This window comes from Cetorhinus maximus, chromosome 22 (genome assembly GCF_964194155.1).
Source record: "Cetorhinus maximus chromosome 22, sCetMax3.hap1.1, whole genome shotgun sequence".
Taxonomy (NCBI): Eukaryota; Metazoa; Chordata; class Chondrichthyes; order Lamniformes; family Cetorhinidae; genus Cetorhinus; species Cetorhinus maximus.
In genome coordinates, this window is record NC_135900.1 from 66,056,401 (window position 1) to 66,082,457 (window position 26,057).

Consider the following 26,057-nt stretch of genomic DNA (forward strand, 5'->3'; position numbering starts at 1 on the left):
GCATTTCCTGTTTTTATTCCAGATTTCCAGCATCCGCCGTGTTTTGCTTTTATCTTAAAGGCCATGTCCTAGTTGGACAACCCGACAACGCAGCAGTGACAACACTTCAAAAGTTCTCCATCGGCCGATGGGATGCCCGGGAAGGAACCTCAAGCCTCTCTCTTCCAGCACAAGGCATCGGAGCAGTGGCGGTGCCGAGCAGCCAATAAGCGTCCACTGGCCCAGGCCCAGGATGTTCCTATTGGAGCTATCCGATTGCGTCACATGATTGACAATGTGAAGATCCAGTGAATGGGAAGTGGGTGGAACCATTGCTTAACTGTTCCATAAAGTTTTAAAAAACAGCTCGAGAGACTTTTAAAAGGGGGGGGGGGGAGGGGAGGGGATTTTTAATTTAAATAACCGCCAGCGCGCGTGCCCTCGCCCACGGCAGAGCCACGAGGGACTGAGGGTGGCGATGCGGCGCTACCTGCGGGCGGTGCTGCTGTGCTCGGTCTTGGCCTTCCTCTTCATCCTTTATGTCTTCAACGAGATCGCCAAGGCGGAGGAAGGAATTCCAGGGCCGAGAGCTCGAGGACGGGAAGTGGGCCTGTCGTCTGCGGCGCGGCCCGAGCCGCTGAAAAGGTACAGCGGGGTGGGAGGGTGGTGGGAGGCCTCGCTCGTCAGGACACGCCCTGGCATCGGCGCAGCTGCTTTAGGATGGGCGCTTCGTTAAAATAGGGATTCCCAGTGACCCGTCGCAGGAGCGTCTCCTACTGGCTCGGCGGGTTAGCGCACCTCCCGGCACACACCAGAGCTGAGGGTAAATACACCGCCTGTTCGCCTCACACACCAGAGCTGAGGGTAAATACACCGCCTGTTCGCCTCACACACCAGAGCTGAGGGTAAATACACCGCCTGTTCGCCTCACACACCAGAGCTGAGGGTAAATACACCGCCTGTTCGCCTCACACACCAGAGCTGAGGGTAAATACACTGCCTGTTCGCCTCACACACCAGAGCTGAGGGTAAATACACCGCCTGTTCGCCTCACACACCAGAGCTGAGGGTAAATACACCGCCTGTTCGCCTCACACACCAGAGCTGAGGGTAAATACACTGCCTGTTCCACTCTCACACCAGAGCTGAGGGTAAATACACTGCCTGTTCCACTCTCACACCAGAGCTGAGGGTAAATACACTGCCTGTTCCCCACACTCTCCATATTGCTGAGGGTAAATATACCGCCTGTCCCACCCCCCCTCCATGATGCAGAGAGTAAAAACACCGCCTGTTCCCCAGACTCTCCGTGGTGCTGAGGGTAAATACACCGCCTGTACCCCCCTCTATGATGCTGAGGGTAAATACACTGCCTGTCCCTCCCTCCATGATGCTGAGGGTAAATACACTGCCGGTTCCCCACACTCTCCATGATGCTGGGGTTAAATACACCGCCTGTTCCCCACACTCACCATGATGCTGAGGATAAACATACCGTCTGTCCCCCCCCCCCACTCCATGATGCTGGGGGTAAATACACCACCTGTTCCCATTCTCTCCATGATGCTGAGGGTAAATACACCGCCTGTACCCCCTTCTATGATGCTGCGTGTAAATACATCACCTGTTCGCCCCCTCCATGGTGCTGAGGGTAAATACACCGCCTGTCGTCCCCTCCATGATGCTGGGGGTAAATACACTGACTGTTCCCCACACTCTCAATGATGCTGAGTGTAAATACACCGCCTGTACCCCCCTCCATGATGCTGAAGGTAAATACACGGCATGTTCCCCACACTCTCCATGATGCTGAGGGTAAATACACTGCCTATTCCCAACACTCTCCATGATGCTGGGGGTAAATACATTGACTGTTCCCCACACTCTCAATGATGCTGCGTGTAAATACACTGCCTGTCCCCCCCCTCCCTGATGCTGAGGGTAAGTACACCGCCTGTCCTCCCCTTCATGGTGCTGACGGTAAATACACCGCCTGGCCTCCTCTCCATGATGCTGAGGGTAAATACACTGCCTCTTCCCCACACTCTCCATGATGCTGAGGGTCAATACACTGCCTGTATCCCATTCCATGATGCTGGGGATAAATACACCGCCTGTTCCCCCCCCCTCCATGATGCTGAGGGTAAATACACTGCCTGTCCTTCCCCCCTCCATGATGCTGAGGGTAAATAAACCGCCTGTCCCCCTCCTCCATGATGCTGAGGGTAAATACACCGCCTGTCCCCCCCTCCATGATGCTGAGGGTAAATACACCGCCTGTTCCCCACACTCTCCGTGGTGCTGAGGGTAAATACACCGCCATGACCCACCACCATGATGCTGAGAGTAAATACACCGCCTATTCCCCACACTCTCCATGGTGCAAAGGCTAAGTACACTGCCTGTACCCTACTCCATAATGCTGAGTGTAAATACACCATCTGTCTTCCCCTCCATGATGCTGAGGGTAAATGCACTGCCTGTTCAACCCTCCATGATGCTGAGGGTAAATACACCGCCTGTTCCCCACACTATCCATGATACTGGGGGTAAATACACCGCCTGTTCCCACCTCCATGATGTTGGGGGTAAATACCCCACCTTTTCCCCACACTCACCATGGTGCTGAGGATCAACACAACACATCTCCCCCACTCAATGATGCTGGAGGTAAATACACCACCTGTTCCCACCTCCATGATGCTGGGGGTAAATACACCACCTGTCCCCCACCTCCATAGTGCTGAGGGTAAATACACTGCCTGTCCCCCCCTCCATGATGCTGGGGGTAAATACACCCCCTCTCCCACCCTTCATGATGCTCGGGGTAAATACACCGCCTGTTCCCCACACTCTCCATGATGCTGGGAGTAAATACACCGTCTGTTCCTGATACGCTCCATGGTGCTGAGGGTAAATACACCGTCTGTACTCCCCTCCATGGTGCTACGGGTAAATACACTGACTGTCCCCCCCCTCCATGATGCTTGTGGTAAATACACCACCTGTCCCATCCTCCATGTTGCTGGGTGTAAATACTCTGCCTGTTCCCCACACCCTCCATGATGATGGGGGTAAGTATACCGCCCGTTACCGATACTCTCCATGATACTGAGGGTAAATACACCGACTGTCCCCTCCTCCATGATGCTGAGGGTAAATACACCGCCTGTCCCCCCCCACCATGATGCTCAGGGGAAATACACCGCCTGTCCCTCCCCCCATGATGCTGAGGGTAAATACACTGCCTGTTGCGCCCCTCCATGATGCTGAGGGTAAATACACCACCTGTTCCCCAAACTGTCCATGATGCTGAGGGTAAATACACCGCCTGTTCCCCACAGTCTCCATGATGCTGGGGGTAAATACACCGCTTGTTCCCCCCACTCTCCGTGGTGCTGAGGGTGAATACACCGCCTGTACCTGCCTCCATGAGGCTGAGGGTAAATACACCGCCTGTCCCGCCCTCCATGATGCTGAGAGTAAATACACCGCCTGTACCCCATACTCTTCATGATGCTGAGGGTAAATTGACCGCCTGTTCCCCACACTCTCCATGATGTTGAGGGTAAATACACTGCTTGTTTTCCACACTCTCCTTGATGCTGGCGCTAAACACATAGCCTGTTCCCCCCTCCGTGATGCTGGGGGTAAATACACTGCCTGTTCCCCACTCTCTCCAGGATGCTGTGGGTAAATTCACTGCCTGTTTCCCACACTCTCCATGATGCTGAGGGTAAATACACCCCCTTTTCCCCCACACTCTCCATGATGCTGGGTGTAAATACACTGCCTGTCCCCCACTCCATGATGCTGGGGGTCAATACACCACCTGTCACCTCCTCCATGGTGCTGCGGGTAAATACACCGCCTGTCCCCCCCTCCATGATGCTTGTGGTAAATACACCACCTGTCCCACCCTCCATGTTGCTGTGGGTAAATACTCTGCCTCTTCCCCACACCCTCCATGATGCTGGGGGTAAATACACCGCCTGTTACCGATACTCTCCATGATACTGAGGGTAAATACACGGACTGTCCCCTCCTCCATGATGCTGAGGGTAAATACACCGCCTGTCCCCCCCACCATGATGCTGAGGGTAAATACTCTGCCTGTTCCCCACACCCTCCATGATGATGGGGGTAAGTATACCGCCCGTTACCGATACTCTCCATGATACTGAGGGTAAATACACCGACTGTCCCCTCCTCCATGATGCTGAGGGTAAATACACCGCCTGTCCCCCCCCACCATGATGCTCAGGGAAATACACCGCCTGTCCCTCCCCCCATGATGCTGAGGGTAAATACACTGCCTGTTGCGCCCCTCCATGATGCTGAGGGTAAATACACCACCTGTTCCCCAAACTGTCCATGATGCTGAGGGTAAATACACCGCCTGTTCCCCACAGTCTCCATGATGCTGGGGGTAAATACACCGCTTGCTCCCCACACTCTCCATGATGCTGGGGGTAAATACACCGCTTGTTCCCCCCACTCTCCGTGGTGCTGAGGGTGAATACACCGCCTGTACCTGCCTCCATGATGCTGAGGGTAAATACACCGCCTGTCCCGCCCTCCATGATGCTGAGAGTAAATACACCGCCTGTACCCCATACTCTTCATGATGCTGAGGGTAAATTGACCGCCTGTTCCCCACACTCTCCATGATGTTGAGGGTAAATACACTGCTTGTTTTCCACACTCTCCTTGATGCTGGCGCTAAACACATAGCCTGTTCCCCCCTCCGTGATGCTGGGGGTAAATACACTGCCTGTTCCCCACTCTCTCCAGGATGCTGTGGGTAAATTCACTGCCTGTTTCCCACACTCTCCATGATGCTGAGGGTAAATACACCCCCTTTTCCCCCACACTCTCCATGATGCTGGGTGTAAATACACTGCCTGTCCCCCACTCCATGATGCTGGGGGTCAATACACCACCTGTCACCTCCTCCATGGTGCTGCGGGTAAATACACCGCCTGTCCCCCCCTCCATGATGCTTGTGGTAAATACACCACCTGTCCCACCCTCCATGTTGCTGTGGGTAAATACTCTGCCTCTTCCCCACACCCTCCATGATGCTGGGGGTAAATACACCGCCTGTTACCGATACTCTCCATGATACTGAGGGTAAATACACGGACTGTCCCCCCCCCCACTCCATGCTGCTGAGGGTAAATACACCACCTTTCCCCCTCCCGCATGATGCTGAGGGTAAATACACCGCCTGTACCTCCCTCCATGATGCAGAGTTTAAATACACCGCTTGTCTTCATCCCCCCCCCCCCCTATGATGCTGAGGGTAAATGCACCACTTGTTCCCCACACTATCCGTGGTGTTGAGTGTAAATACACCGCCTGTACCCCACCTCCATGATGCTGGGGGTAAATACACCGCCTGTCGCCCCCCCTCCATGCTGCTGAGGGTAAATACACGGCCTACTCCCCCCTCCATGATGCTGAGGGTAAATACACCGCCTTTCCCCCCCCCCCCCTCCATGATGCTTGTGGTAAATACACCGCCTGTCCCACCCTCCATGATGCTTGGGGTAAATACTCTGCCTGTTCCCCACACTCTCCATGCTGCTGAGGGTAAATACACTGCCTGTTCCCCACAGTCTCCATGATGCTGGGGGCAAATACACTGCCTGTTCCCACCTCCATGATGCTGGGGGTAAATACACCACCTGTCCCCCACCTCCATAGTGCTGAGGGTAAATACACCGCCTGTCCCCCCCTCCCTGATGCTGAGGGTAAATACACCGCCTGTCCCCCCCACTCCATGATGCTTGTGGTAAATACACCGCCTGTCCCACCCTCCATGATGCTGGGGGTAAATACTCTGCCTGTTCCCCACACTCTCCATGCTGCTGAGGGTAAATACACTGCCTGTTCCCCACAGTCTCCATGATGCTGGGGGCAAATACACCGCCTGTTCCCACCTCCATGATGCTGGGGGTAAACACACCCCCTCTCCAACCCTCCATGATGCTGGGGGTAAATACACCACCTGTTCCCGACACTCTCCATGATGCTGGGGGTAAATACACCGCCTGTTCCCCACTCTCTCCATGATGCTTAGGGTAATTACGCCACCTGTACCCCCCTCCATGATGCTGGGTGTAAATACACCACCTGTTCCCCACACTCTCCATGGTGCTGAAGATAAACACACTACCTGTGCCCCCCCACCATGATGCAGGAGGTAAATACACCACCTGTCCCCGACCGCCAATGGTGCTGAGGCTAAATACACTGCCTGTCCGCCGTTCCATGATGCTGGGGGTAAATACACCGCCTGTTCCCCACACTCTCTATGATGCTGTAGCTAAATACACCACCTGTCTATCCCTCCATGGTGGTGAGGGTAAATATACTGCCTGCTCCCCCCTTCATGATACTTAGGGTAATTATACCGCCTGTCCCCCCTACTCCATGATGCTTGTGGTAAATACACCGCCTGTGCCACCCTCCATGATGCTGGGGGTAAATACTCTGCCTGTTCTCCACACACTCCATGATGCTGAGGGTAAATACACTGCCTGTTCCTCACACTCTCCATGATGCTGGGGGTAAATACTCCGCCTGTTCCCAGCTCCATGATGCTGGAGGTAAATACACCACCTGTCCCCCACCTCCATGGTGCTGAGGGTAAATACATCGCCTGTGTCCCTGTCCATGATGCTGAGGGTAAATACACCCTCTCTCCCTCCTTTCCATGTTGCTAGGGGTAAATACACAGCCTGTTCCCCACACTCTCCATGATGTTGGGGGTAAATACACCGCCTGTTCCTAACCTCCATGATGCTGGGGGTAAATACACCACCTGTCCCCCACCTCCATAGTGCTGAGGGTAAATACACCGCCTGTTCCCCACACTCTCCATGGTGCTGAAGATAAACACACCACCTGTGCCCCCCACCATGATGCAGGCAGTAAATACACCACCTGTCCACGCCCCCCCCAATGGTGATGAGGCTAAATACACTGCCTGTCCGCTGCTCCATGATGCTGGGGGTAAATACACCGCCTGTTCCCCACACTCTCTATGATGCTGTAGCTAAATACACCGCCTGTCTATCCCTCCATGGTGGTGAGGGTAAATACACCACCTGCTCCCCCTCCATGATACTTAGGGTAATTACACCGCCTGTCCCCCCTACTCCATGATGCTTGTGGTAAATACACCACCTGTGCCACCCTCCATGATGCTGGGGGTAAATACACCACCTGTCCCCCACCTCCATGGTGCTGAGGGTAAATACACCGCCTGTCCCCTCCCCTCCCTGATGCTGGGGGTAAATACACCCTCTCTCCCTCCTTTCCATGTTGATAGGGGTAAATACACAGCCTGTTCCCCACACTCTCCATGATGCTGGGGGTAAATACACCACCTGTACCCCACACTCTCCATGATGCTGGGGGTAAATACACCGCCTGTTCCACACACTGTCCATGATGCTGAGGGTAATTACGCCGCCTGTGCCCCGGTCCATGATGCTGAGGGTAAATACACGGCCTGTTCCCCAGACTCTCCATGATGCTGGGGGTAAATACACTGCCTGTTCCCCACATTCTCCATGATGCTGGGTGTAAATACGCCGCCTGTTCCCCAAACTCTCAATGATGCTGGGGGTAAATACACTTCCTGTTTCCCACACTCTCCATGGTGCTGACTGTAAATACACCACCAGTACCCCCCTCCATGATGCTGAGGGTAATACACCGCCTGTTCCCCACACTCTCCATGATGCTGAGGGTAAATAGACCACCTGTCTCTCCCTCCATGATGCTGAGGGTAAATACACCGTCTGTCCCCCCCCCCCTCCCTGATGCTGAGGGTAAATAAACCGCCTGTTCCCCACACTCTCCATGATGCTGGGGGTAAATACACCGCCTGTTCCCAGCTCCATGATGCTGGGGGTAAATGCACCGCCTGTTCCCCACACTCTCCATGATGCTGAGGGTAATTATGCCGCCTGTACCCCCGTCCATGATGCTGAGGGTAACTACACCGCCTGACTGCCCCCCCCCCTCATGATTCAGAGCTTAAACACACCGCCTGTTCCCCCCCCACCATGATGCTGATGGTGAATACACCGCCTGTCCCACCCTCCATGATGCTGAGGATAAATACACCACCTGTTTCCCACTCTCTCCATTTTGCTGTGGGTAAATGCACAGCCTGTTCCCCACACTCTCCATGGTGCTGGGGGTAAATATACCACCTTTTCCCCACACTCTCCATGGTGCTGAAGATAAACACACCCCCTGTGCCCCCCCAGCATGATGCAGGGGGTAAATACACCACCTGTCACCCCCCCCCCAATTGGTGCTGAGGCTAAATACACTGCCTGTCCGCCGCTCCATGATGCTGGGGGTAAATACACCGCCTGTTCCCCACACTCTCTATGATGCTGTAGCTAAATACTCCGCCTGTCTATCCCTCCATGGTGGTGAGGGTAAATACACCGCCTGCTCCCCCCTCCATGATACTTAGGGTAATTACACCGCCTGTCCCCCCTACTCCATGATGCTTGTGGTAAATACACCGCCTGTGCCACCCTCCATGATGCTGGGGGTAAATACTCTGCCTGTTCTCCACACTCTCCATGACGCTGAGGGTAAATACACTGCCTGTTCCTCACACTCTCCATGATGCTGGGGGTAAATACACCGCCTATTCCCAGCTCCATGATGCTGGGGGTAAATACACCACCTGTCCCCCACCTCCATGGTGCTGAGGGTAAATACACCGCATGTCCCCCCCTCCCTGATGCTGGGGGTAAATACACCCTCTCTCCCTCCTTTCCATGTTGCTGGGGATAAATACACAGCCTGTTCCCCACACTCTCCATGATGCTGGGTGTAAATACGCCGCCTGTTCCCCAAACTCTCCATGATGCTTGGGGTAAATACACTTCCTGTTTCCCACACTCTCCATGGTGCTGACTGTAAATACACCACCAGTACCCCACTCCATGATGCTGAGGGTAAATACACCGCCTGTTCCCCACACTCTCCATGATGCTGAGGGTTAGTACACCGCCTGTTCCCCATACTCTCCATGATGCTGAGGATAAATACACCACCTGTTTCCCACTCTCTCCATTTTGCTGTGGGTAAATGCACCGCCTGTTCCCCACACTCTCCATGGTGCTGGGGGTAAATATACCACCTGTTCCCCACACTCCCCATGGTGCTGAAGATAAACACACACCCTGTGCCCCCCCAGCATGATGCAGGGGGTAAGTACACCACCTGTTCCCCCCCCCCCCCCCCCAATTGGTGCTGAGGCTAAATACACTGCCTGTCCGCCGCTCCATGATGCTGGGGGTAAATACACCGCCTGTTCCCCACACTCTCTATGATGCTGTAGCTAAATACACCGCCTGTCTATCCCTCCATGGTGGTGAGGGTAAATACCCTGCCTGCTCCCCCCTCCATGATACTTAGGGTAATTACACCGCCTGTCCTCCCTACTCCATGATGCTTGTGGTAAATACACCGCCTGTGCCACCCTCCATGATGCTGGGGGTAAATACTCTGCCTGTTCTCCACATTCTCCATGATGCTGAGGGTAAATACACTGCCTGTTCCTCACACTCTCCATGATGCTGGGGGTAAATACACCGCCTGTTCCCAGCTCCATGATGCTGGGGTAGATACACCACCTGTCCCCCACCTCCATGGTGCTGAGGGTAAATACACTACCTGTGCCCCACACTCTCCATGATGCTGGGGGTAAATACACCGCCTGTTCCCCAAACTCTCAATGATACTGGGGGTAAATACACTTCCTGTTCCCCACACTCTCCATGATGCTGGGGATAAATACACCGCCTGTTTCCCCCCACCTCCATAATGCTGGGGGTAAATACAGTGCATGTCCCCCCCTCCCCCCCCGACTCATCCATGCTGAGTGTAAATACACCGCCTGTCTCCACCCCCCCCCCTCTGATGCTGAGGGTAAATGCACCGTTTGTTCCCCACACTATCCGTCGTGTTGAGGGTAAATACACCACCTGTACCCCCCTCCATGATGCTGAGGGTAAATGCACCGTTTGTTCCCCACACTATCCGTCGTGTTGAGGGTAAATACACCACCTGTACCCCCCTCCATGATGCTGTGGGTAAATACACCGCCTGTCCCCCCCCTCCATGCTGCTGAGGGTAAATACAACGCCTGTCCCCCCCACCCCCGCATGATGCTGAGGGTAAATACACCGCCTGTTCCCCACACTCTCCGTGGTGCTGTGGGTAAATACATCGCCTGTACCTCCCTCCATGATGCGGAGTTTAAATACACCGCCTGTCTCCAGCCCCCCTCTATGATGCTGAGGGTAAATGCATCACTTGTTCCCCACACTATCCGTGGTGTTGAGGGTAAATACACGGCCTGTACCCCCCGTCCATGATGCTGGGGGTAAATACACCGCCTGTCGCTCCCCCTCCATGCTGCTGAGGGTAAATACACGGCCTACTCCCCCCTCCATGATGCTTGTGGTAAATACACCGCCTGTCCCCCTCCCCTCCATGATGCTTGTGGTAAATACACCGCCTGTCCCACCCTCCATGATGCTGGGGGTAAATAAACCACCTGTTCCCCACACACTCCATGATGCTGTGGGTAAATACATCGCCTGTTCCCCACACTGTCCATGATGCTGAGGGTAATTACACCGCCTGTGCCCCCATCCATGATGCTGAGGGTAAATACACCGCGTGTTCCCCACACTCTCCATGATGCTGTAGCTAAATACACCGCCTGTCTATCCCTCCATGATGCTGAGGGTAAATACATCGCCTGCTCCCCGCTCCATGATGCTAAGTGTAATTACACCACCTGTCCCCCCCACTCCATGATGCTTGTGGTAAATACACCGCCTGTGTCACCCTCCATGATGCTGGAGGTAAATACACCGCCTGTGTCTCCCTCCATGATGCTGAGGGTAAATACACTGCCTGTTCCCCCCTCCATGTTGCCGAGGGTAAATACACCGCCTGTCCCCCGCCCCCCTCCATGATGATGAGGTTAAATACACCGCCTGTTACCCACACTCTCTATGATGCTGGGGGTAAATACACCGCCTGTTCCCCATGCTTTCCATGATGCTGGGGGTAAATACACCGCCTGTTCCCCACACTCTCCATGATGCTAGGGGTAAATACACCACCTGTCCCTCCCTCCATGATGCTGGGGATAAATACACCGCCTTTTCCCCCCTCCATGATGCTGGGGGTAAATACACTGCATGTCTCCCCCCCCGCCTCCACGATGCTGAGTGTAAATACACCGCCTGTCCCCCCCCACTCTATGATGCTGAGGGTAAATACACCGTCTGTCCCCCCACCCATGATGCAGAGATTAAATACACCGCCTGTTCCCCGCCCCCATGATTCTGTGGTTAAATACACCGCCTGTCCCCTCCTCCATGATGCTGACGGTAAATACACCGCCTGTTTCCCACACGCTCCATTATTCTGGGGGTAAATACACCGCCTGTTCCCCACACTCTCCATGGTGCTGGGGGTAAATACACCACATGTTCCCCACACTCAGCATGCTGCTGAAGATAAACACACCACTTGTGCCCCCCCACCATGATGCTGGGGGTAAATACACCGCCTGTCCACCCCTCCATAATGCTGGGGGTAAATACGCCGCCTGTACCCGATACACTCCATGGTGCTGAGGGTAAATACACCGCCCGTTCCGCATTCCATGATGCTGTGGGTAAATACACAGCCTGTTCCCCCCTCCATGTTGCCGAGGGTAAATACATCGCCTGTCCCCCCACTCCATGATGATGAGGTTAAATACACCGCCTGTTCCCCACACTCTCCATGATGCTGGGGGTAAATACACCGCCTGTTCCCCACGCTCTCCATGATGCTGGGGGTAAATACACCGCCTGTTCCCCACACTCTCCATGATGCTGGGGGTAAATACACGTGTCCCTCCCTCCATGATTCGGGGATAAATACACTGCCTTTTCCCCCCCTCCATGATGCTGGGGGTAAATACACTGCATGTCCCCCCCGCCGCCTCCACGCTGCTGAGTGTAAATACACCGCCAGTCCCCCCCCCCCCCCCCCTTCTATGATGCTGAGGGTAAATGCACCGCTTGTTCCCCACACTATCCGTGGTGCTGAGGGTAAATACACTGACTGTACCCCCCTCCATGATGCTGGGGGTAAATACACCGCATGTCACCCCCCCCCCCTCCATGCTGCTGAGGGTAAATACACCGCCTGTCACCCACCTCCATGATGCTGGGGGTAAATACACCACCTGTCCCCCACCTCCATGGTGCTGATGGTAAATACACCGCCTGTCCCCCCCCGCCTCCATGATGCTTTTGGATAAATAGACCGCCTGTCACCCCCTCCCTGATGCTGAGGGTAAATGCACCGCCTGATACTAACACTCTCCATGGTGCTGAGGGTAAATACTCCACCCGTTCCCCATTCCATGATGATGTGGGTAAGTACACCGACTGTCCTCCCCTCCATGCTGCTGAGGGTAAATACACTGCCTGTTCCCCCCTCCATGTTGCCGAGGGTAAATACACCGCCTGCCCCCCCTCCATGATGATGAGGTTGAATACACCGCCTGTTCCCCACACTCTCCATGATGCTGGGTGTAAATACACCGCCTGTTCCCTACACTCTCCATGGTGCTGAAGTTAAAAAGACCACCTTTGCTCCCCCACCATGATGCTGGTGGTAAATACACCACCTGTCCCCCTGTCCACGATGCTGAGAGTTAACACACCGCTTGTTTCCCACACTCTCCATTATGCTGGGGATAAATACACCGCCTGTTCCCCACACTCTGCATGGTGCTGGGGGTAAATACACCGCCTGTTCCCCACACTCTCCATGGTGCTGAAGAGAAACACACCACCTGTTCTCCCCCACCATGATGCTGGGGGTAAATACACCACCTGTCCACCCCCCTCCATGGTGCTGAGGGTTAATACACCCCCTTTCTCCCCCCTCCATGAAGCTGGGGGTAAATACACCGCCTGTACCCGATACACTCCATGGTGCTGCGGGTAAATACACTGCCTGATACTCACACTCTCCATGGTGCTGAGGGTAAATACTCTGCCCGTTCCCCATTCCATGATGCTGTGTGTAAATACACCGACTGTCCTCCCCTCCATGCTGCCGAGGGTAAATACACCACCTGTTCACCACACTCTCCATGGTGCTGAGGGTAAATGCACCGCCTGTCACCCCCCTCCATGATGCTGAGGGTAAATACACCGCCTGTTCACCACACTCTCCGTGGTGCTGAGGGTAAATGCACCACCTGTGTCCCCCTCCATGATGCTGAGGATAAAGACACTTCCTGTTCCCCACACTCTCCATGATGCTGGGGGTAAATACACTGGCTTTTACGCACACTCTCCATGTAAATGCACCACCTGTATCCCCCTCCATGGTGCTGAGGATAAACACACCGCCTGTCCCCCCACTCCATGATGCTGGGGGTACATACAACGCCTGTCCCCCCCCTTCCTGATGCTAAAGGTAAATACACCGCCTGTTCCCCAAACACTCCCATGATGCTGCGGGTAAATAAACAGCTTGTTCCCCAGACTCTCCATGATGCTGGAGGTAAATACACCACCTGACCCCCCTGCAAGGTGCTGCGGGTAAATACACCGCCTGTCCCCCTCCTCCAATACACCGCTTGTTCCCCACACTCTCCATGATGCTGAGGGTAAATACACGGCCTGCTCCCCCCTCCACGATGCTTGTGGTAAATACACCTCCTGTCCCACCCTCCATGATGCTGGGGGTAAATACTCTGCCTGTTCCCCACACTCTCCCTGAATCTGAGGGTAAATACACTGCCTGATCCCCTCACTCTCCATGATGCTGGGGGGAAAATACACTGCCTGTTCTCCACACTCTCCATGGTGCTGAAGATAAACACACCATCTGTGCCCCCCCCCCCCCCCCCCCCCCCACCATGATGCTGGTGGTAAATACACCACCTGTCCCCCCCCTCCATGGTGCTGAGGATAATGACACCGCCTGCCCGCCCCTCCATGATGCTGCGGGTAAATACACCACCTGTAACCGATACACTGAATGGTGATGAGGGTAAATACACCGCCTGATACTCACACTCTCCATTGTGCAGAGGGTAAATACTCCACCCGTTCCCCATTCCATGATGCTGTGGGTAAATACACCGCCTGCCCCCCCCTCCATGATGATGAGGTTGAATACACTGCCTGTTCCCCACACTCTCCATGATGCTTGGGGAAAATACATCGCCTGGTTCCCCCCCCCCAACATGATGATGAGGTTTAATACACTGCCTGTTCCCCACACTCTCCATGCTGCTGGGGCTAAATACACCGCCTGTTCCCCCCACTCTCCATGGTGCTGAGGATAAACACACCACTTGTCCCCCCCTCCATGATGCTGGAGGAAAATACACCACCTGTCCCCCTCTCCATGATGCTGGGTGTAAATACACCGCCTGTTCCCTAAACTCTCCATGGTGCTGAAGTTAAAAACACCACCTTTGCTCCCCTACCATGATGCTGGTGGTAAATACACCACCTGTCCCCCCCCTCCACGATGCTGAGAGTAAATACACCGCTTGTTTCCCACACTCTCCATTATGCCGGGAATAAATACACCGCCTGTTCCCCATACTCTCCATGGTGCTGGGGGTAAATACACCGCCTGTTCCCCACACTCTCTATGATGCTGGGGTAAAATACACCGTCTGTTCCCCACACTCTTCATGATACTTTGGGTAAATACACCACCTGTTCCCCACACTCTCCATGATGCTGAAGAGAAACACACCACCTGTTCTCCCCCACCATGATGCTGAGCGTAAATACACTGCCTGTTCCCCCTCCAGGATGCTGTGGGTAAATACACCGCCTGTTCCCCACACTCTCCATGGTGCTGAGGATAAACACACCGCCTGTCCCCCCCTCCATGATGCTGTGGGTAAATACACCACCTGTCCCCTCCTCCATGGTGCTGCGGGTAAATACACCGCCTGTCCCCCTCTCCATTATGCTGGGGGTAAATACACCGCTTGTTCCCCACACTCTCCATGATGCTGGGGGTAAATACGCCGCCTGTTCCCCACACTCTCCATGATGCTGAGGGTAATTACGCTGCCTGTACCCCCTCCATGATGAGGAGGGTAAATACACTGCCTGTGCCCCCCCCCCCATGATGCTGAGGGTAAATACACTGCCTGTCCCCCACACTCTCCATGATGCTGAGGGTAAATACACCGCTAGTTCAGCACACACTCCATGATGCTGGGGGCAAATACACCGCCTGCACCCCCCCGCCCTCCATGATGCTGGGGGTAAATACACCGCCTGTTCCCCATACTCTCCATGATACTTCGGGTAAATACACCACCTGTTCCCCACACTCTCCATGATGCTGAAGAGAAACACACCACCTGTTCTCCCCCACCATGATGCTGGGGGTAAATACACCACCTGCCCCCCCCACCCCTCCATGGTGCTGAGTGTAAATACACCCCCTTTCTCCCCCCTCCATGATGCTGGGGGTAAATACACCACCTGTACCCGATACACTCCATGGTGCTGAGGGTAAATACACTGCCTGATACTCTCACTCTCCATGATGTTGAGGGTAAATACTCCGCCCGTTCCCCATTCCATGTTGCTGTGGGTAAATACACCGACTGTCCTCCCCTCCATGCTGCCGAGGGTAAATACACCACCTGTCCCCCCCACTCCATGATGATGAGGTTAAATACACCGCCTGTTCCCCACACTCTCCATGATGCTGGGGGTAAATACACCCCCTGTTCCCCACACTCTCCATGATGCTAGGGGTAAATACACCGCCTGTTCCCCACACTCTCCATGATACTTCGGGTAAATACACCACCTGTTCCCCACACTCTCCATGATGCTGAAGAGAAACACACCACCTGTTCTCCCCCACCATGATGCTGGGGGTAAATACACCACCTGCCCCCCCCACTCCTCCATGGTGCTGAGGGTAAATACACCCCCTTTCTTCCCCCTCCATGATGCTGGGGTTAAATACACCACCTGTATCCGATACACTCCATGGTGCTGAGGGTAAATACACTGCCTGATACTCACACTCTCCATGATGCTGAGGGTAAATACTCCGCCCGTTCCCCATTCCATGTTGCTGTGGGTAAATACACCGACTGTCCTCCCCTCCATGCTGCCGAGGGTAAATACACCACCTGTCCCCCCCACTCCATGATGATGAGGTTAAATACACCGCCTGTTCCCCACACTCTCCATGATGCTAGGGGTAAATACACTGCCTGTTCCCCACACTCTCCATGGTGCTGAGGATAATCACAGCACTTGTCCCCCCCTCCATGATGCTGGGGGAAAATACACCACCGGTCCCCCCTCCATGATGCTGGGGGTAAAAACAGCACTTGTCCCCCCCTCCATGATGCTGGGGGTGAAAACAGCACCTGTCCCACCTTCTATGATACTGGGGGTAAATACACCGCCTGTTCCCCATACTCTCCCTGATACTGAGGGTAAATACACCGCTAGTTCCCCACACTCTCCATGATTCTGCGGGTAAATACACCGCCTGTTCCCCACACACTCCATGATGCTGGGTGTAAATACACCGCCTGTCCCCTACTCCATGATGCTGGGGATAAATACAACAACTGAACCCCCTGCATGGTGCTGCGGGTAAATACACCGCCTGTCCCCCCCTCCATGATGCTGGGGGTAAGTACACCGCCAGTCCTCCCCCTGCATGATGCTGGGCGTAAATACACCGCCTGTTCCCCCCCCTGCATGATGCTGAGGGTAAATACGCCACCTGTTCCCTATTCCATGATGCTGGGGGTAAAAACACCGCCTGATCCCCACACTCTCCATGGTGATGAGGGAATATCCACTGCCTGTTCCCTATTGCATGATGCTTGGGGTAAAAACACCGCCTGTCCCCCCCTCCATGATGCTGAGGGTAAATACGCTGCCGGTTCCACCCTCCATGTTGCCAATGGTAAATACGGCATCTGTCCTCCGCCCCTCCATGATGATGAGGGTAAATACACCGCCTGTCCCCCACACTCTCCATGATGCTGGGGGTAAATACGCTGCCTGTTCCCCACACTCTCCATGATGCTAGGGGTAAATACACCGCCTGTTACCCACACTCTCCATGGTGCTGAGGGAATATCCACCGCCTGTTCCCTATTCCATGATGCTGAGGGTAAATACGCTGCCGGTTCCCCCCTCCATGTTGCTGATGGTAAATACGGCATCTGTCCCCCCACTCCATGATGATGAGGGTAAATACACCGCCTGTTCCCCAGACTCTCCATGATGCTGAGGGTAAATACACCGCTTGTTCCCCACACTCTCCATGATGCTGGGGCAAAATACACCGCTTATCCCCCCACCTCCATGATGCTGGGGATAAATACACCGCCTATCCCCCCCCCTCCATGATGCTGAAGGTAAATACACTGCCTATCCCCCCCCCTCCATGATGCTGAGGGTAAATGCACCACCTGTACCCCACATTTCGATGATGCTGGGGGTTAATACACCGCCTCTTCCCCCCTTTCCTTGATGCTGAGCGTAAATACACCTCCTGGTCCCCCCTCCATGATGCTGAGGGTAAATACACCGCATCTTCCCCACAATCTCTATGATGCTGGGGTAAAATACACCGCCTGTTCCCCACACTCTCCATGATACTTCGGGTGAATACTCCACCTGTTCCCCACACTCTCCATGGTGCTGAAGATAAACACACCAACTGTCCCCCCCTCCATGCTGCTTGGGGTAAATACACCTCCACTCCTCCCCTCCATGATGCTGGGGGTAAATACACTGATGTTTCCCACACTCTCCATGATGCTGGGGTTAAATACACTGCTGTTCCCCAATACTCTCCATGGTGCTGAGGGTAAATACACCGCCAGTCCCCCCCCTTCTATGATGCTGAGCGTAAATACACCTCCTGGTCCCCCCTCCATGATGCTGAGGGTAAATACACCGCCTGTTCCCCACACTCTGCATGGTGCTGAGGATAAGCATACCGCCTGTCCCCCCCCCTCCATGATGCTGTGGGAAAATACACCACCTGTCCCCTCCTCCATGGTGCTGCGGTTAAAGAAACCGCCTGTCCCCCCCTCCATGATGCTCGGGGTAAATTCACTGCCTGTCCCCCCTCCCCTCCATGATGCTCGGGGTAAATACACTACCTGTTCCCCACACTCTGCATGACGCTGGGGGTAAATACATGCCCTGTTTCCCACACGATCCATGATGCTGAGGGTAATTACGCCGCCTGTACCCCCTCCATGATGCTGAGGGTAAATACACCGCCTGTCCCCCGCCTCCATGATGCTGAGGGTAAATACACCGCCGGTCTCCCCCATCCATGATGCTGGGGGTAAATACACCGCCTGTTCACCACACTCTCCATGATGCTGGGTGTAAATACACCGCCTGTTCCCCACACTCTCCATGATGCTGGGGGAAAATACACCGCCTGTTCCCCACATTCTCCATGATGCTGGGGGTAATTACGCTGCCTGTACCCCCTCCATGATGAGGAGGGTAAATACACTGCCTGTGCCCCCCCCATGATGCTGAGGTTAAATACACCACCTGTTCCCCCCCACCATGATGCTGAGCGTAAATACACTGCCTGTTCCCCCTCCAGGATGATGTGGGTAAATACACCGCCTGTTCCCCACACTCTCCATGGTGCTGAGGATAAACACACCGCCTGTCCCCCCCTCCATGATGCTGTGGGTAAATACACCACCTGTCCCCTCCTCCATGGTGCTGCGGGTAAATACACCGCCTGTCCCCCTCTCCATTATGCTGGGGGTAAATACACCGCTTGTTCCCCACACTCTCCATGATGCTGAGGGTAATTACGCTGCCTGTACCCCCTCCATGATGAGGAGGGTAAATACACTGCCTGTGCCCCCCCCATGATGCTGAGGTTAAATACACCACCTGTTCCCCCCCACCATGATGCTGAGCGTAAATACACTGCCTGTTCCCCCTCCAGGATGCTGTGGGTAAATACACCGCCTGTTCCCCACACTCTCCATGGTGCTGAGGATAAACACACCGCCTGTCCCCCCCTCCATGATGCTGTGGGTAAATACACCACCTGTCCCCTCCTCCATGGTGCTGCGGGTAAATACACCGCCTGTCCCCCCTCTCCATTATGCTGGGTGTAAATACACCGCTTGTTCCCCACACTCTCCATGATGCTGGGGGTAAATATGCCGCCGATTCCCCACACTCTCCATGATGCTGAGGGTAATTACGCTGCCTGTACCCCCTCCATGATGAGGAGGGTAAATACACTGCCTGTACCCCCTCCATGATGAGGAGGGTAAATACACTGCCTGTGCCCCCCCCCCATGATGCTGAGGGTAAATACACCGCCTTTCACCCCCCTCCATGATGCTGGGGGTAAATACACTGCCTGTCCCCCACACTCTCCATGATGCTGAGGGTAAATACACCGCTAGTTCAGCGCACACTCCATGATGCTGGGGGCAAATACACCGCCTGTCCCCCGCCTCCATGATGCTGAGGGTAAATACACCGCCTGTTCCCCACACTCTCCATGATGCTGGGTGTAAATACACCGCCTGTTCCCACACTCTCCATGATGCTGGGGGTAAATACACCAACTGTTCCCCCCCTCCTTGGTGCTGGGGGTAAATACACCGCCTGTTCCCCACACTCTCCATGATATTGGGGGTAAATACATCTCCTGGTCCCCCCTCCATGATGCTGAGGGTAAATACTCCGCCTCTTCCCCACACTCTCTATGATGCTGGGGTAAAATACACCGCCTGTTCCCCATACTCTCCATGATACTTCGGGCAAATACACCACCTGTTCCCCACACTCTCCATGGTGCTGAAGATAAACACACCAACTGTCCCCCCCTCCATGCTGCTTGGGGTAAATACACCTCCTCTCCTCCCCTCCATGATGCTGGGGGTAAATACATTGATGTTTCCCACACTCTCCATGATGCTGGGGTTAAATACACTGCCTGTTCCCCAATACTCTCCATGGTGCTGAGGGTAAATACACCGCCTGTCCCCCCCCTTCTATGATGCTGAGCGTAAATACACCTCCTGGTCCCCCCTCCATGATGCTGAGGGTAAATACACCGCCTGTTCCCCACACTCTGCATGGTGCTGAGGATAAGCATACCGCCTGACCCCCTCCTCCACGATGCTGTGGGAAAATACACCACCTGTCCCCTCCTCCATGGTGCTGCGGTTAAAGAAACCGCCTGTCCCCCCCTCCATGATGCTCGGGGTAAATTCACCGCCTGTCCCCCCTCCCCTCCATGATGCTCGTGCTAAATACACTACCTGTTCCCCACACTCTGCATGATGCTGGGGGTAAATACACGCCCTGTTTCCCACACGATCCATGATGCTGAGGGTAATTACGCCGCCTGTATCCCCTCCATGATGCTGGGAATGAATACACCGCTTGTCCCACCCTCCATGATGCTGGAGGTAAATACACCGCCTGTTCCCCACACTCTACATGATGCTGAGGGTAAATACACCGCCTGATCCCCATTCCATGATGCTGTGGGAAAATACGCCACCTGTCCCCTCCTCCATGGTGCGGCGGTTAAATACACCGCCTGTCCCCCCCTCCATGATGCTGGGGGTAAATACACTGCCTGTTTCCCACGCTCTCCATGATGCTGGGGTTAAATACACCGCCTGTTCCCCAATACTCTCCATGATGCTGAGCATAAATACACCTCCTGTCCCCTCCTCCATGCTGCTGCAGGTAGATACACCGCCTGTCCCCCCCTCCATGATGCTGGGAGTAAATTCAGCTCCTGTCCCCCCCCTCTCCATGATGCTCGGGGTAAATACACCACCTGTTCCCCACACTCTCCTTGATGCTGGGTGTAAATACACCACCTGTTCCCCATACTCTCCATGGTGCTGAGGATAAACACACCAACTGTCCGCTCTCCATGCTGCTTGGGGTAAATACACCTCCTCTCCTCCCCTCCATGATGCTGAGCGTAAATACACTGCCTGTTCCCCCCTCCAGGATGCTGTGGGTAAATACACCGCCTGTTCCCCACACTATCCATGGTGCTGAGGATAAACACACTGCCTGTCCCACCCTCCATGATGCTGTGGGTAAATACACCGCCTGTCCCCTCCTCCATGGTGCTGCGGGTAAATATACGTCCTGAGCCCCTTCCATGATGCTGAGGGCAAATAGAGCGCCTGTCTCCCCCCACCATGATGCTGAGGGCAAATAGACCGCCTGTCCCCCCCCCCCCCCTCCATGATGCTGAGGGTAAATACGCCGCTTGTTCCCCACACTCTCCATGATGCTGAGGGTAATTACGCTGCCTGTGCTCCCTCCACGATGAGGAGGGTAAATACACTGCCTGTGCCCCCCCCCATGATGCTGAGGTTAAATACACCACCTGTTCCCCCCCACCATGATGCTGAGCGTAAATACACTGCCTGTTCCCCCTCCAGGATGCTGTGGGTAAATACACCGCCTGTTCCCCACACTCTCCATGGTGCTGAGGATAAACACACTGCCTGTCCCCCCCTCCATGATGCTGTGGGTAAATACACCACCTGTCCCCTCCTCCATGGTGCTGCGGGTAAATACACCGCCTGTCCCCCTCTCCATTATGCTGGGGGTAAATACACCGCTTGTTCCCCACACTCTCCATGATGCTGGGGGTAAATACGCCGCCTGTTCCCCACACTCTCCATGATGCTGAGGGTAATTACGCTGCCTGTACCCCCTCCATGATGAGGAGGGTAAATACACTGCCTGTGCACCCCCCCATGATGCTGAGGGTAAATACACCGCCTTTCACCCCCCTCCATGATGCAGGGGGTAAATATACTGCCTGTCCCCCACACTCTCCATGATGCTGAGGGTAAATACACCGCTAGTTCAGCGCACACTCCATGATGCTGGGGGCAATACACCGCCTGCACCCCCCGCCCTCCATGATGCTGGGGGTAAATACACCACCTGTTCCCCACACTCTCCATGATGCTGGGTGTAAATACACCGCCTGTTCCCCACACTCTCCATGATGCTGGGGGTAAATACACCAACTGTTCCCCCCCCTCCTTGGTGCTGGGGGTAAATACACCGCCTGTTCCCCACACTCTCCATGATGTTGGGGGTAAATACACAGCCTGTTGCCCACACTCTCCATGATGCTGAGGGTAAATACACGGCCTGTACCCCTTCCATGATGCCGAGGGTAAATACACCGCCTGTCTCCCCCCACCATGATGCTGAGGGTAAATACACCGCCTGTTCCCCCCTACGTGATGCTGAGGGTAAATAAACCGCCTGTCCCCCCATCCATGGTGCTGGGGGTAAATATGCCGCCTGTTCCCCACACTCTCCATGATGCTGAGGGTAATTACGCTGCCTGTACCCCCTCCATGATGAGGAGGGTAAATACACAGCCTGTTCCCCACACTCTCCATGATGCTGGGGGTAAATACACCGCCTGTTCCCCACACTCTCCATGATGCTGAGGGTAAATACACCGCCTGTCTACCCCCACTATGATGCTGAGGGCAAATAGACCGTCTATCCCCCCACTCCATGATGCTGAGTGTAAATACACTGCCTGTTCCCCACACTCTCCTTGATGCTGGGTGTAAATACACCAACTGTCCCCTCCTCCATGGTGCTGCGGGTAAATACACCGCCTGTCCCCCACTCATTATGCTGGGGGTAAATACAGCGCCTGTTCCCCACACTCTCCATGATGCTGGGGGTAAATACGCCGCCTGTTCCCCAAACTCTCCATTATGCTGAGGGTAATTACGCTGCCTGTACCACCTCCATGATGATAAGGGTAAATACACCGCCTGTTCCCCCCTACATGATGCCCAGGGTGAATACACCGCCTGTCCTCCCCCTCCATGTTGCTGAGGGTAAATACACCGCCTGTTCCCCACACACTCCATGGTGCTGAGGATAAACACACCACCTGTCCTGCCCCTCCATGATGCTGGGGGTAAATACACCACCTGTCCCCCCTTCCATGGTGCTGAGGGTAAATACACCACCTGTTCCCCCCCCCCCTCCATGGTGCTGAGGGTAAATACACCGCTTGTCCCACCCTCCATGATGCTGGAGGTAAATACACCGCCTGTTCCCCACACTCTCCATGATGCTGTGGGTAAATACATCGCCTGTTCCCGATACTCTCCATGGTGCTGAGGGTAAATGCACCGCCTGATCCCCACACTCTCCATGGTGCTGAGGGTAAATACACAGCCTGTTCTCCATTCCATGATGCTGAGGGCAAATACTCCGCCTGTCCCCCCCTCCATGATGCTGAGGGCAAACACACCGCCTGTCCCCCCCTCCGTGATGCTGAGGGTAAATACACTGCCTGTTCTCCCCTCCATGTTGCTGAGTGTAAAAACACCGCCTGTCCCCCCGCCTCCATGACGATGAGGGTAAATACACCACCTGTTCCCCACGCTCTCCATGATGCTGTGGGTAAATACACCGCCTGTTGTCCACACTCTCCATTGTGCTGAGTATAAGCACTCCACCTGTCGCCCCCTACATGATGCTGTGGGAAAATACACCACCTGTCCCCCTCTCCATGATGCTGGGGGTAAATACATCGCCTGTCCCACCTTCCATGATGCTGGGTGTAAATACACCGCATGTTCCCCACACTCTCCATGATGCTGAGGGTAAATACACCGCTAGTACCGCACACTCTCCATGATACTGGGGGCAAATACACCGCCTGTTCCCCACACTCTCCATGATGCTGGGGGTAAATACACCGCCTGTTCCCACACTCTCCATGATGCTGAGGGTAAATACACGGCCTGTACCCCTTCCATGATGCTGAGGGTAAATACACCACCGTTCACCCCCACCATGATGCTGAGCGTAAATACACTGCTTGTTCCCCCCTCCAGGATGCTGTGGGTAAATACACCGGCTGTCCCCCTCTCCATGATGCTGGGGGTAAAGACACCACCTGTTCCCCACACTCTCCATGATGCTGGGGGTAAATAGACCGCCTGTCTCTCCCTCCATGATGCTGGGGGTAAATACACCACCTGTTCCCCACACTCTCCATGATGCTGGGGGTAAATACACCGCCTGTCTCCCCCCTCCATGATGCTGGGGGTAAATACACCACCTGTTCCCCACACTCTCCATGATGCTGGGGGTAAATAAACCGCCTGTTCCCCACACTCTCCATGATGCTGAGGGTAATTACGCTGCCTGTACCCCCCTCCATGATGCTAGTGGTAAATACACCGCCTGTCCCTCTCCCTCCATGATGCTGGTGGTAAATACACCGCATGTCCCTCTCCCTCCATGATGCTGGGGGTAAATACACCGCCTTACCCCCACCTCCATGACTGTGGGCTAAATACACCGCCTGTCCCCCCCTCCATGATCCTGTGGGTAAATACCCCACCTGTCCCTCCCTCCATGATGTTGCGGGTAAATACACTGCCTGTCCCACCCTCCATGATGCTGGGGGTAAATACACCGCCTGTTCCCCACACTCTCCATGATACTGAGGGTAAATACACCGCCTGTTCCCCACACTCTCCATGATGCTGAGGGTAAATACACCACCTGTTCCCCTCACTCTCCATGGTGCTGGGGGTAAATACACCTCCTCTTCCCCACACTCTCCATGGTGCTGGGGGTAAATGTAGACCCTGATGCCCCCCACCCTCCCCCACTACATAAGGGGGTAAATATACAGCTTGTCTGCCTCCTCTCCTTGGAGTTAATGTAATGACTGCCATCCCCCACCCCACTTCTCTGGTATTGGAGCGGGCAAGACAGTGGAGTTATGGGTATGTCACTGGACGAGTCAACCAGAGGCCCAGGCTAATCCTCTGGGGGCACAGGTCTCAGTAATGGTGACCATGAAATTATCATTGAATGTTGTGAACCACCCCCAGCCCCGGTTCATTAATGTCCTTTAGGGAAGGAAATCCATTGCCCTTATCTGTTGTGGCCTACATGTGACTCCAGGACCACATTGTGGTTGATTCTTAACTGCCCTTTGAAATGGCCTAGCAATCCACTCAACTCAAGGGCTATTAGGGATGGGCAGCAAATGTAGGCATTGCCAATGACACCCACATCCCATGTAAGAATAAATTTTAAAAATGTGCTGACTGTCACCCTCCATTGTGCTGGATCACAGAAGGTTATTGTATCCCCTGCCCCTTTCCCTTCCCCTCCCAAGTTGCCACTGGAAATGTACCACTTGTATCTCTCTCTTAAGCCCCCACACCAGCCACACAAAAACCTCTGGGCCTCTGATTTCTTTAGTATCCAAAAATCTGTCGATTTCAGTCTTGAATGTACTCACTCCCTCCACCACCGATGCACAGTAGCAGCAGTCTGTACCATCTACAAGATGCACTGCAGGAACTCGCCAAGCCTCCTTAGACAGCACCTTCCAAACCCATGATCACTACCATCTAGAAGGACAAGGGCAGCAGACACATGGGAACACCACCGCCTGGAAATTCCCTTCAAGCCACTCACCATCCTGACTTCGAAATATATCGCTGTTCCTTCACTGTCGCTGAGTCAAAATCCTGGAACTCCCTAATAGCACTGTGGGTGTATGTACACCACATGGACTGCAGCATTTCAAGAAGGCAGCTCACCATCACCTTCTCAAGGATAGTTAGGGACAGGCAATACATGCTGGCCTAACCAATGATGCCTACATCCCACGAATGAATGAACATTAAAAAAAAACTGAGCATCCACAGCCCTCTTGGGTATAGAATCCCCAAGATTCACAACTCTGAGTAAAGAAATTCATCCTCATCCTAGTCTGCTTATTCTACGCCTAAGACTCTTAGTTCTAGATTCCCCAGCAAGGGTTAGCATCCTCACAACATCTATCCTGTCAAACCCCTTAATTGTTTTTGTTTCAATAAGATCTAAGCTCTCAGCCACTTGTACTGATCCACTGAGCATTGTCATGGA

The 26,057-nt window shown here is 54.3% G+C and overlaps 1 protein-coding gene across 4 annotated transcripts in view; it reads left to right on the forward strand.

The window, feature by feature from the left end:
• Window positions 1–340: 340 nt before the first annotated feature.
• The window catches only part of gxylt1b (glucoside xylosyltransferase 1b), a 104,881-nt gene continuing 79,164 nt past the window's right edge, over window positions 341–26,057 (forward strand). Inside the window, exon 1 of one of the 4 annotated variants that reach the window (XM_078568447.1) lies at window positions 341–624. In XM_078568447.1, coding sequence (XP_078424573.1) covers window positions 458–624 — 167 coding nt within the window. In that variant the 5' untranslated portion in view covers window positions 341–457. The remainder of the gene's footprint in view (window positions 625–26,057) is intronic. The other 3 variants (XM_078568448.1, XM_078568446.1, XM_078568449.1) reach the window with 3 other exon arrangements.